This window comes from Eretmochelys imbricata, chromosome 8 (genome assembly GCF_965152235.1).
Source record: "Eretmochelys imbricata isolate rEreImb1 chromosome 8, rEreImb1.hap1, whole genome shotgun sequence".
Lineage (NCBI taxonomy): Eukaryota > Metazoa > Chordata > Testudines > Cheloniidae > Eretmochelys > Eretmochelys imbricata.
This window is the reverse complement of record NC_135579.1, coordinates 75,745,548-75,758,255: the sequence shown is the minus strand read 5'-3', so window position 1 is coordinate 75,758,255 and position 12,708 is coordinate 75,745,548. Positions and strand designations below refer to the sequence as shown.

Sequence of the window (12,708 nt, the reverse complement as noted above, 5' to 3'; positions counted from 1 at the left end):
GAATGCCTGCTTTGAGAATGCTGTTTCATGGCTTCGTTTGAGTTAGGGCTTGGATTAGTTTGTTCATTCAGTGGTGGCATCAGCACTTAACTCTGCAAATGCTGACCTGTGGAAATGTAGTCATCTACAGGATTAGGCAACAACGGAGTGGCAGTTTTGCGAATGTTAGAGGCACCTAAATCATGGACATAGATGCCTAAAGAGGCAGTTAGGCACTTAAATACCTTTGTAGATCTAACCTTTAATATCTATGGCTCTGCTTCCCCATCCATAAAGTGAGGGTAATATTTAACTACCCCAAAAAGGCCTGATGCTAACTTCATCAATGATTATAACTTTGAGATCCTCTGTTAGATCCTGCAGAAGTGCAAAGTACCACTTTGCATCTGTATGCCCATAATTCCATCTGTTTAGCTATTTCTTCATTAAAGAGTTTAACTACTAGTTTGATAATTTCAGGTAATTTAGCACTTTACATATTCAGATCACCCTTGAGGCTGTGTTTGTAAGTGAAATAATTAAATTCACATCTATATAATTCATTCTACAAACCACAAACTTTTTTTGGAAAAAAGTTAAAAGCTGTTATTTTTCCTCTCGAAAGCACACAGAACTGTTCAACCCCTCTTTTCTTTTCCCCACCATCCCTCAAATAAATGACAGATAATTATTTTCATAACTCTAATGCTGAAAGTTTCCATCATGTTTGGGCAACTTTCCCCAATGCACTATTTGTACTCTTCATAAAACTGTGAAAATGATTAACAACTCTCAACTACTACATTTAAGATGGTTACTTTGTCAGGTGATTTCAGGTTAGAGGTAAAGTCTTCAGTATGATAAATCCATTTGGAATGGCTAAATAATAATCAACTGTTACAGAAAATTACTTACTTCAGATATTTAATTATTTGGAATTAGTGCTGGCTGTATATTTTAAACCTTCCTTTTCCCTAGGCAAATTTTTAGATAATCTCTAGAGCATGTATTATTATTAAAACACTTAAAGTTAATGGCCATTGGCAAGCATTGTAATCCACCAGCCTAATTTCCCCCCCCCCCAAAAAAAAAGCTTAGTACTGGCTAGAGCTATATCTGCATATTGTGATTGCATGCTTAAAACTAGCATCAGATTAATCCTTGATCCTGCAAACACTGAAGTAAATTCTAACTAGACTTAGAGTGGTTCCATAAAAGTCATAGAAGACTATTCATATGGGTAAAGGTATGCATTTGCTTAAGTGCTTACAGGATTGGGGACTAAGGACTTGTCTTCACTACTGTTAGGGTTAATCAACCTAAATTACGCTATTCAGCTACATGAATAATGTAGTTGGATCACTGTAGCTTAGGTTGACTTACCCCGGTGTCTTTACTGTGCTGTGTTGACAGACACTCTCCGGTCACCTTCCCTTACTTTTCTCAGAGAGGTGGATCAGAGTTGACCAGAGAGCACTCTGCGGTCGATTTAGCGGGTCTCCACTAGACCCACTAAATCAACCACTGCTGCATTGATTGCAGCAATAGTAAAGACCAGCCCTAAAACTGTACTTAACTTCACCTTTAACCATGTAGATTACATGTCAACAAAATCAATAGGTAATTCATTACATTATTTCTTTTGAAACTTTGCTGGTCACGTGGGTTTTTTTAGACTCCAGATGATAAAGTTGTGGGTTCTTTTTTTACTAAAAGCTTGCTTTCGCTTGCAGCAATTGACATGTGGTCTGCAGGAATCATATTCCTTTCTTTGCTCAGTGGACGGTATCCATTTTACAAAGCAAGTGATGATTTAACTGCTTTGGCACAAATCATGACTATTCGTGGATCCAGAGAAACTATTCAGGCTGCTAAAACATTTGGTATGCAAGTTTTTAATTACGGAAAAAAAAATCTTTCTATTGTTTATAATTTGCATTTATATAGTGCTGTTCATCCTAAAGAATTCTCAAACTGCTTACAAACTATATATTGCTCTTTACTGAAATGCGGCAATTTCGGGAATGGCATACAGCAACTACGTAATGACTCCTATAGGAATTTGGTTAGAACATTTGAGCTAACATCCTTATTCCTGCAGAAAGTGCCCTGGAGTTTTAAATCAATGTGGCTGAAAATATGGATATTGTAACTATGAGCTTGTTTAAAAGAAAAAGCCATTAGAAATAGTTGGGATTAAAAAAATTCCAGTGGAAACAGGGTTTTTTTTTATACAAGTAAACATTTCCGTTCATTGTTTACAACTCAAGCATTGCATCATTTAATATCTGAAAGTGAAACTGACAACATTGTCATTCTCCAAACTGGGAGATGCAAATTATGGAAAATAAAGAAAGGTGAATTGGGTTTTTAATGTTTCTTTATTTCTACTAATTGAAGGTAGTGGTTTTAAAATAGACAAATTGGTTAAAATATCTTAAAGTTGGTGTGTCTGACCAGAAGTAGTTAGAACTTTACTTTTAACTATTTGATGCGTGGTGGGATCAAACAAACAGAAAAAGCTTTTCAAAGCCACACAATGGGTCAGTTTCTGAGCCGCACCTTTCAGGAAGTGCATGATGTGATGTGTTGCTACTGGTGGCTTTGCCATCTGTCCTGCCTCAGTTTAAGTAAGAGCACCACCTACAACTCCAGAATGCCACTCTGATTTCTTTTTTTTAAATGGGGCCAGTAGCTGTGTAGCCTGCTGTAAAATGGCAACACAAAAACCTCATGACTACCAAGTCTATAAGTACTAAACATAGGAAAATTGCAAAAGCTAACAAAAAGTAAAGTAAAATGTTTAATGTTCCTAGTTTCTCTCAAGTTATATGAAAAGGTAGTTATGTCACTTCACAAATAACTTATCCAAAAACAAGTATGAGAGTTCTTTATAGTTCTTTTCTTCAAATGTAGTTAGCATAGTAGGTTATCCAAAATACAGAGTATGCAGTACGTTATGGAAACACTGCCAGTGATTCTGTGACTGACCTGGGTTTTGCAATTAAAGCAGGGATTTACCCACTTTATGTATGAGGAATACTGCATATACTCCCCAAAATTACAGCGCTTACTCTTGAATACAGAGTGAATTGAGAATTTTCCACTAAATTGGCTTAATTACTTTGTTACAATTAATTAAGAAGTCCCCCCCCCCCCAGATCTTAATACTGGAATAATGGATAGTTAAAAAACTCACTGAAATCTTCTGTATAAGCTACATTTCATGACTTTTTGTAGTATTAAAGGTAACTTTCCCATTTTACTTCTTAAGCTGGGGATAATAATGTATTAAAGAATTTCATGTAGAACTGCCCTCTTTCAAAATGGTGACCAGCTCTCATTGTTCTCAGTGGGGCCATGGCCACAGAATGCTGGACTCAGCTTGCTGGAAACCATGGGAGATGATCATTTTTTTTAAAAGGGGATTTTTGAAAGAAGGCACCTGAATGAAGGACAGCTATGGCCTTTGAGATGTCTCAAACCCTGAAATTTGCAATTGTATATGTGTACTAAAACAGTGCTTAGTAAACACAGTATTTTCCTCATAGGCAAATCAGTATTGTGTACTAAAGAAGTCCCAGCACAGGATTTAAGAACACTCTGTGAAAGACTGAGAGGAACAAATAGCAGCTGTGCTAAATCAACAAGTGATATGCACACCAACTCTTTATATGAGCCTGCTTTGGCAATTGAGACGGACAAAAAAGTAGAGTTTGCTTCCCAGCCACTTGGGGAAAAAATCCAGCATCTGAAGAACAACTGTCATGAAGGTGACAATGGCTTGGAAATTAAGATAACAGAAAAGGCAACTGATTTGAAAGGATGGGACAGAGTTCCTGATGAAGCTTATGATCTACTTGATAAGCTACTAGATCTAAACCCAGCTACAAGAATAACTGCAAAAGAGGCTTTGCTGCATCATTTTTTTAAAGATATCAGACAGTGAGAAGACACCTGATTCCATTATTTCCTTGATCTTTGCTTCACATGAAAATATTACACAGTATTAGTTTGAGTTTATTTATCTTCATGGCATGTAGTGATCTGCTTTTCTTGTACTGTGTGGAACTGGTTTCTGAAAAAATTACTAGAAATATGTTTCTGGTGGAGGAAGGTTGGCATCATGGATTGGAAGTAGAATATGGAGCATTTCACCTTTTTAAAAATCACAATTTCAAGTCCATTTCTTGTTACTAGTGATGGAAACATCTTCTGATGGCTGTTCAGTGGCCTATGTGAAGTGAATTTATGGTTGTAGTCCAACTGTAGAATTCAAAGTGTTTGCATTACCAAAACCCTTCCTTGCTAACACTTAGATACCAAATATTGAACAAACATGACAGGTGACATATTTTCATCTCCCTACTTTATTGCTGAAGCTCATTGGTGAGGTGTGGGAAATTGCTGTCTGTGCTGTACCTGTTCTAGGAGGAAAAGAAGGACTTAGTCTAAGACTGTCAATAATAAGTTTCATGAGCACTAAGTTGACCTATTTGTTTTTAAATCTTCTAATAAAATTTAAAGCTAATCTTTCCTATAAAATATAATACACAAATGTTTGTTATGTGACTTTTGGTTAACATATGACATTTAGTATTCTGTGCACATGCATACATCCCTTTCTTTTCTCCTTGTGATCCACTTACTTTCCAGCTTGTTGTCCTTTTTGTATTGGACAGCCCAGGTACATTGCCACTGGCCACAGATAGTCTATCCAAGTCATCCCCGGAGAATATTTAAAAAAAAAGTAAACTGCTAATCTAGGTGTCAGGTATTGTTTTGACTGTGTAACCTCCGTAAGGGCAAGTGTTCCAAGATATATACCTTCCCCACCCTGCTTGGGCAGTGGGGATTAGCATAATTGCTCTTATTGTGCACAACCTGTACTTTCTCAACTAAAGTAACATGGGTAACTGTCAATGCACACCTCACTGATTAGCTCATGTGGCATGTATGCATATCAGTATAAGTGTTTTGGAAACTTGCATTTTTCACAAATTATCCATTAAATAAAAGTTTTGCTTTTATAACTTGGGAAGATTGTTTAGTGGTAATAGTTTAAAACTGCCAAAATATTGGTAAGGAAAGGACATCCTGAGGGATGTCTCTGTGCAGAAAATTATAAAAGAAACATCAGCATTTTAATGTTTTCCTGCGTAAATCCCTCAGTGATGGAAAACAGTTCAACGGGCTTCATCATATAGGGCTGCTATATTCAGGGGTTTGTTAGTGTTTAAGTCTTGAGCAAGTTTTTCAGAGTGAAAAGGAGTGACTACTTTGCCTGTAAAGTGCTCCAGGCTGAAAATTGCCCTAAAGTATCTCAGCCTAAAAGCAAGTCTAACTTCAAATTGGCTAAACCACAATTTTACTTATTTCTTTGTAAATGTTACCTTGTTTTAAAGTTGGACTGATTTTAGATATATTAACTCAGTGTTTAATTTGATAAGTGAGATAGGCAGTAGATGTTTTATAACTCATCTCCTTTCTCAATATTACTCCGTATACAGAACAGTAGTTGAAAGATTTTTTTTTAAATGCAGTTATAAATGAATCAAGGTGGAGGCAAAAATGAATCCATAACGCTGCATTTGTGGAATGATTAAACACGGACGCCAGGTTTAGAGGAGTGAATCACTAATGCCATTTACTAGGTGTGCACTTGCATAACTATCAAGGAGGTAAATGGGGAAATATTTATGGTATGCTTCTCTTACTTTCCATTGATCATTGGGGATCCAGGCTTTGCTAAGTTGATCAAAGGCTGGGGTGAAAGTGGACAGTTTTGTGAGAGAAGACTGAACAAGTTATGTTCAATTCCTGTATACTAGCAGATAGAGCTGTCGGCATCAAGAGTTGTCAACAATGGGTCTGTCATCTGGTACTGAGAAGGGTTTAGCCTGTTATGGGGGCAGGGAGAGAACAAAATTTTCCGGACCTTTAAGACATAAATCTTAACCATGCTTTGTGGAATTGTATTGAAAAGTTTTGTCCCATTTATGGTAAAAGGAACTTAATAGAGTAGGGGTGACCCTACTGTTGACAACCATTATTAAAGGGGTTTTCCAGCTCCCACTGCCTCAAAGGCAGTTTAAGGACCTGATTTCTTACTGATCCAAGCCATATTTCTAGCCTTGCTTTAGTACTAGTAATAGCAGCACTGTTGTACCATCTTGGGCTGCAGTCATGGAGCAGGGCTGTACTGCTATTCACTGTACAAACACCTACTACTATTGAAAAAATCATAGTGAGGAAATATCCTCTGGTCTCCTCTCTGAACACATCCAGGCTTATGGAAAGGTTTTGTGGAGAAGAGGAAAAGGTTTCCATTACATAGTATAAATCTAAATACCCTCCACCTGACATGTCTACAGCTTATCTTCTCTGTGGCTACAAAGTTATGTAAGTTGAGCAAGAACTATTTCCCAAAGTGATGCAACTTTAGCACTCTGCATTGCATTTTGGCTATATCACAGTTGTGGATATACAGGGTTTTCCTCATGAACACATAAGTTTGTTATAAATTAAGGGTCTGGCTCTGCAAAACCTTATAACTAGGCACAGTTCTGACTATCATGAGCTGGCCCACTGAAGATGCAGTAATACCAGGCATAATACTAAGTGCTTGCAGGATTGGGGCCTAAGCAACAACTGTCCTGTGATTTCTGAAGAAATGTGGGGGTTGTATTTAAAATGGTTAGAGTGAAACCATAAAATTAATAGATGTCACAGATCTCGCAATATTTTCATTATGCAAAGTGAAGTTGGTCTATTTTCAGCAGTTTGAAAAAAAAAAAAAAAAACTATTCATGCTTTCTACTGAAAGTTTAGTACAATGTCTTTCCATATAAATTTCTTGAAATACTAATGGAATTGCCACCATAAAAGGTTATGAGTAATGCTCTTTGAAAAGGTTACTGCTCTAGCATTTTTATGAAACTTTCCCATATAAGGTGGTGATTATGATAGTGTAAATGCCCTAACGAGGGCTGAAGATGAAAAGCAATTATTTCAACATAGTCAAACTTATAAAGATCTTGAATTGAATAAGAATTACTAAATGATGGTAATCTCACACCATTTCTGGCATCAGCTGTTAGAGAAAAATGTCTGCAGATGTCAGAATATTGATTGCAGAAAATCTTGAAACCCACAAAACCCTGGAGCCCAGGCTTTAGTAATTTCTGCTGTTTATGTAATTTCAGTACAGCGCATCACTGAGAAGTTATTTATCTAAAGGAACTGTGGCCAAATTTGGCAGGCAGTGCTGTCTGCCAGTGTGTATTGTTTCCTCCTACATTCACATGTGCTATCTGTGGTCTTTCTAGAATACAAGCTGACACCAAGCAAAAATATGTCAACTGCTTAGGTTTTTGGGGTTTTTTTGGTTACTTTCTGTTTATTAGTAATAGTATGGCGCACCTTTCCGTACTGGGTGGTGGAAATACTATCCATTGTATTGGTTGAATAACCAAAATGGGGAGTAATTTATTAATAAATTATTAATGTGTTATGTCAAATTGTTAGGTTTTGAGAAAAGTTCCACAAGAGACCGCGCTAAGTTCATTGTTCAATATATTCACTAACAAACTAGACAAGGAGTTGCAATTTGTTACTCTAGGTTAGCCAGTGATTTGAAACTTGGAGGATAAAGTGAAAAAAATATACGTATAAAAGATTTATAGCACTTTTAAGTTCTAGCTAAGACCTATCAAAGTACCTTGTAAAGGGAAGGAAAAAAAGAATTGACGAAATTCAGTAAGGATAAATGCAAGGTTGTTCATGTAGTGAAGAAAAAACTTAAGGCTTAGGTAGAGGATAGGGAGATTTGGAGAAATGATTTGCCACCAGTATTTTAATGACTGCCATGCATCTTTCTCTCCTACCCCCAAGCGTAGTCCCTATTAACCCCCACCCTTGCACCATAGATGAACTCCCAAGATTCCTCTTCAGCACATCACTGATTTGGGTGATCGATAACTGAACCAGAGGCTGCAAAGGAATATTGTTGCAATAAAAGCCATTCTATACTGAGCTCTCTCAATAGAAGTACTAAAAGAGCAAGAGGGTAATTGCTGCTGCAGCATATGTTGCGAGGCCATAGCTGGAATACTGACTTTTAGACACCATACTATGAATAGGATTATTAATAAATTGCACAGAAACCAAAGGAGGTCAGCAAAAATGATTGACTTGGGAAGCATGACATATGCCCAGAGACTAGAAGAAATGAATATACAGAACCCTGAGAAAAGAAGGTTGTGGGCAGATATAACGATCTGAAAATACTCATATGGATGTAACAGGAAAGGAGTGGATTATTCTCAGTACTGTACAAGCATAGAGCAGGAATTAATCTATACTAGACTTCAGCCTCCTCCCCATCACAACTCATGCTGTTTTTTCCCCCTCATTGTAATGGCAGTTAATAGGGCAGAACTACCAAGAGAAGTTGCAGAATTGCCACCTCTAGAGAGATTCAAAGCAATATTAGAAAAGTCAGAGAGAAATATCATTTTGCCATATCATTACAGTACCAGTGCAACTGGAGTAGATGTTCTCTGTGCTCCCCTGCTTTCTCATCAGTGCAGTTCGGTTGTGCAGGGGAGGGGGAGGTATGACTTGAAGATGTGGGTGCCCACAATGTGCAGATGCAAGTAGGATCAAGATGATATGTCTTACATAGATCTAATTTTCTAACATGCACCTCAGCAGAGGCAGCTAGATCTGTGATGTATAGGGCCCTACCAAATTCACGGCCATGAAAAACACGTCACGGACCGTGAAATCTGGTCTTTTGTGTGCTTTTAACAGATTTCACGGGGAGACCAACATTTCTCAAATTGGGGGTCCTGACCCAAAAGGGAGTTGGGGGGGTCACAAGGTTATTTTACAGGCATTGTGGTATTGCCACCCTTACTTCTGCATTGCCTTTAGAGCTGGGTGGCCGGAGAGCAGTGGCTAATGGCTGGGCACCAAGGTCTGAAGGCAACGCCCCGCCAGCACAGTGCAGAAGTAAGGGTGACATGGAATGGTATTGCCACCCTTACCTTCTGCGCTGCTGTCTGTAGAGATGGGCCCTCAACAGGCAGCATTGCAGAAGTAAGGCTGGCAATACCATTCCATGCCATCCTTCTGCACTGCTGTTCGTGGCAGCTCTGCCTTCACAGTTGGACTCCTGAGTGGGCAGCTGCTGGCCAGGAGCCCAGCAGTGCGGAAATAAGGGTAGCAGCACCACAACACCCCCTACAATAACCTTACAACCTCCCCCAACTTCTTTTTGGGTCAGGACTCCTATAATTACATAATCATGAAATTTCAGATTTTTAAATTTCTATGACTGTGAAATTGACCAAAAGGGACCATGAAATTTGTTAGGACCCTAGTGATGTAGCATGGTAGGGTGGATTCCTTTCCATTTTCCCTCTGTATACCTCTCCAACACCCAAACCAGCTCCTTGGCAGGATTTCAGCTTTAATATAGAGCAATCATTTATTTCCTTCAGCAGCCCTTCTAATATATGTAAAATGTAATTAGGAACTATTGCATCTGTTATTCTATTGAACTGAAATGTTTGTATCCTGTTCTGTCTTTCATGAAGTTTTGTACTCTAGAGAATTTTTGCTTGGCATTCATATTTCCTATGATTTTTTGTCTTAATTATTTTCATTTGTATCTTTCTGGCCATTATGTTCTAGCACTCGGTAGAAGTACTACTGAAAGTATTATGTAAATACATCCGTGCCTCTTACATGCCAAAAAGTGCTGTAGAGACAAATCACATTCTAAAGTGGGGGACACCAAAAAAAGTTTACATTAAAGGGATGCCAACTTAAATATCACTGGTTTCCTAATGTACTGTTGATATAAGTAACCCTAAGATAAGAGGAATCTATTTGTTCAGAATTTACTATTGCATTTGACAGCACTTTGGTAATTTTTTTGTATTTCCCCTGGTGAGTCCCCTTTTGCAGCTGGTGACGTTCCTGGAAGACGCTGTTTTAATGGAATGGAGATTGGGGGGGGAGAACGGGATAACTGTTTTTATGGTTTCCAGTACTTCAGTTATTGAAGCAGACAATAATGATCAATCCATGGAATGATAGTAAGACTACAATTCTGAGACATTACTCAATGTTCTCTACGCTATATAGTCTCTGTGTGTGTGTGTGTGAGAGAGAGAGAAGCTTAGAAGATAGGCTTTTCTACTAATGTAACTATAGGATGTTCTGATTTCAAATTCACTTTGTATTTTTCCCCAGAAAGTAGTACATGTACTGGATCAGTGGCTCATACTCATTTGTACTACTGCATTCCTGCTTGGCCAGTTCAAAGGGTAGTAAATGTTTAAATTGGCAGCCTGAACAGTGAGTGAAAGAAAAAAAAAAAATCTGTCTTTTGGATCATATGCTTACTAAAGCTGGCATGTATAATTTTGTTATTCCTAAAGCCTCTAGTGTCATGGAGGTGACACAGGTCTAATAAATTTGTGTTTTTGCATCAGGTTGATTGTAATGTAGCCTTTCTGAAAACCTTCTCCAAACTATGTTGCAAGTTTCCTATGGTGAATTAGTTTGGAGGGATTTTTCAGGGCAGCCTGAACATAGTTCAGTGTGTTGTGACTGTCCATATATAGTGACTCTTGCAACCAGTAGATTCACGTACTTGTATTACTGTGAACCTGATGGACAGAAGCTTGCGTTAGGTCATGCACACCAATTCATAAAGCTATGAAACAGGCTTTAAAAGAAATTACATGAGGGTACCTAGTAAGTAAAGTAAACTAAATTTGAGAAATATGCATGGAACTGCATTATCTATTCTGAATATGTTCGCTTTCCAAAATTGTAAACTCCTTGGAGTAGAAACCAAGTCATTTTATTTGCTCTGAAGAACAAGCACATTTTGAGGTTCTGTATACATAAGTCAAAGCATGTGGTGGATTTGACAAGTATGTACCCTTTATGGGCAGCTTATCTTGGCGTATTACTTGCTGTTTATCAAACCTCTTTTTAATTTGTTATGGCTTGCAAAGTGTCCAAAATAGTAGCCATGGGCAGAGTACGGGACATCTTGGATTAACCAGGACTTTTAAATGGAACCATTGTGTTTGATTTTTACAGACTCTCCCTCTCCATGACCCAAGTCTTTTTTTATTTTCATATCCTTTGATTCTCCAGGAAAGTTATTCCTATACAATACCACTGTACCCAGTAATGAATACTAGAAAAAAAATTCCATGATAACTTTTTCTCCTTACACCATAATGCATCCTTCCTGTAATCTTGCATCTGCTGAAGTCCTTCATGCCTTATTTCCTTGGCCATTTCGATTTCTCATTTTATGCCTTTCTTGCATAATGCTAAACTGAGAATTTCAGAACGCTAGAAGCCAGCCTCTCTTGTTTAGACTAGTCAACAGCCCTTCTTTGGATTCCCATCCATCTCTAAAGTCAGTTCAGAATTGCTCTCCTGAGTTTCAAAACTCTTCAAGGATTCATTTCGTCCTACCTCTCTGATATCACTTCCACCTACTGTGTTCCTCCAGTCTTGGCCTCCTATCTGACATTCCAAAAATGGGGGTTGTCTTGGTAACTAAATTCCTGGTTTGACACCTAAGTACATATCTCATAAGTGGTTACACACTGCTGCTAGGATCTTAATTTTATCAACCACTGCCACCAATTCTTATCTTGCAGTGTTTTTAGGATATGTCAGTTTAAGTGTCCTTAGCTTCATCCTTTTTCATATTCTCTACTTTGAACTAGAGAGTATACTAGTCTGTTCACGCTTCTAGTCATTCTGACATATTTTTTTTAAATGGTAAAGGAGGTAAAGATTTAATGGTTTACTGGTATTTGTCAGTAAATTAAATAAGTTTTCCATCTTCACTGATCTCCTGTTCATTAAGTATTTAAGACATGTCTGCTGTACCTTAACCTCTTACATCAGCTTCCTTTCATTTTCTACCTTTTCCTTTTAGTACTTTAATAACTGACATTTACAGGATTGCTTATAATGGACAATGAATTACAGCTGCCTGTACGCTGCTCATGACTCGAAAACAAAAGAATCATCCCCTACTAGAATCCTCCACTTGTGCAACTTGGCATACAGTTTCCAGCCCTGGCCAGCATACCGTCAGCATTGCAGCTTGAGACGCACCCATTACACTTGCTTCAAGTAAAGAAAACTCTTATATCCTGGTTGGGGTAGCCAGAATTCTGAGCATCTGTATTACCCCCTCTAAGTAAGAGTTTTGCTGCTGCTGCTGCTGCTAAGCCGTGTGTCAGCTCCCTGACACATCAGCTTGTTTGCCTTGCCAAAAAACTCTTCAGGACTCAGTCTAAATAGTGCCTTGCAGTAATGAATCAGTGAACCCTAATGCCAATGTGTCTCTGCAGTGATCAGGCCCTCTCAGTGGGCACACACAGAGGTTAAGTTTGCTGCCTCCAAAGAGTAGACACCAGTTGGTGTGGATAGCTGAGGACTCTCCCTCCCATTTACCACATAGCACAGGGATGGTTTCGTAATAAAACAAGAATAAGTCTATTAAGAGATTTAAGTGATATTAGCAAAAATAAGACAGGTAGCTGCAAATAAAACAAACCATGTTTTCTGGTGACAAAAACTTCATTTTAGAAAGTTACAAGCTTTGCCTAAGCAGTTCTTTCTTTCTTCAAGTTATCAGCATCCCTAGGCCCCGAGAATAGGGGATCCAACTTTCAC

The 12,708-nt window shown here is 38.1% G+C and overlaps 1 protein-coding gene across 2 annotated transcripts in view; it reads left to right on the top strand.

Annotated features, from left to right (window-relative positions):
• CDC7 (cell division cycle 7) overlaps nt 1-5,070 on the top strand; it is a 32,187-nt gene extending 27,117 nt beyond the window's left edge. The window contains exons 11-12 of one of the 2 annotated variants that reach the window (XM_077825100.1): nt 1,713-1,862; nt 3,531-5,070. In XM_077825100.1, coding sequence (XP_077681226.1) covers nt 1,713-1,862; nt 3,531-3,928 — 548 coding nt within the window. In that variant the 3' untranslated portion in view covers nt 3,929-5,070. The remainder of the gene's footprint in view (nt 1-1,712; nt 1,863-3,530) is intronic. The other variant, XM_077825101.1, reaches the window with a different exon arrangement.
• The last annotated feature ends 7,638 nt before the right edge of the window (nt 5,071-12,708 follow it).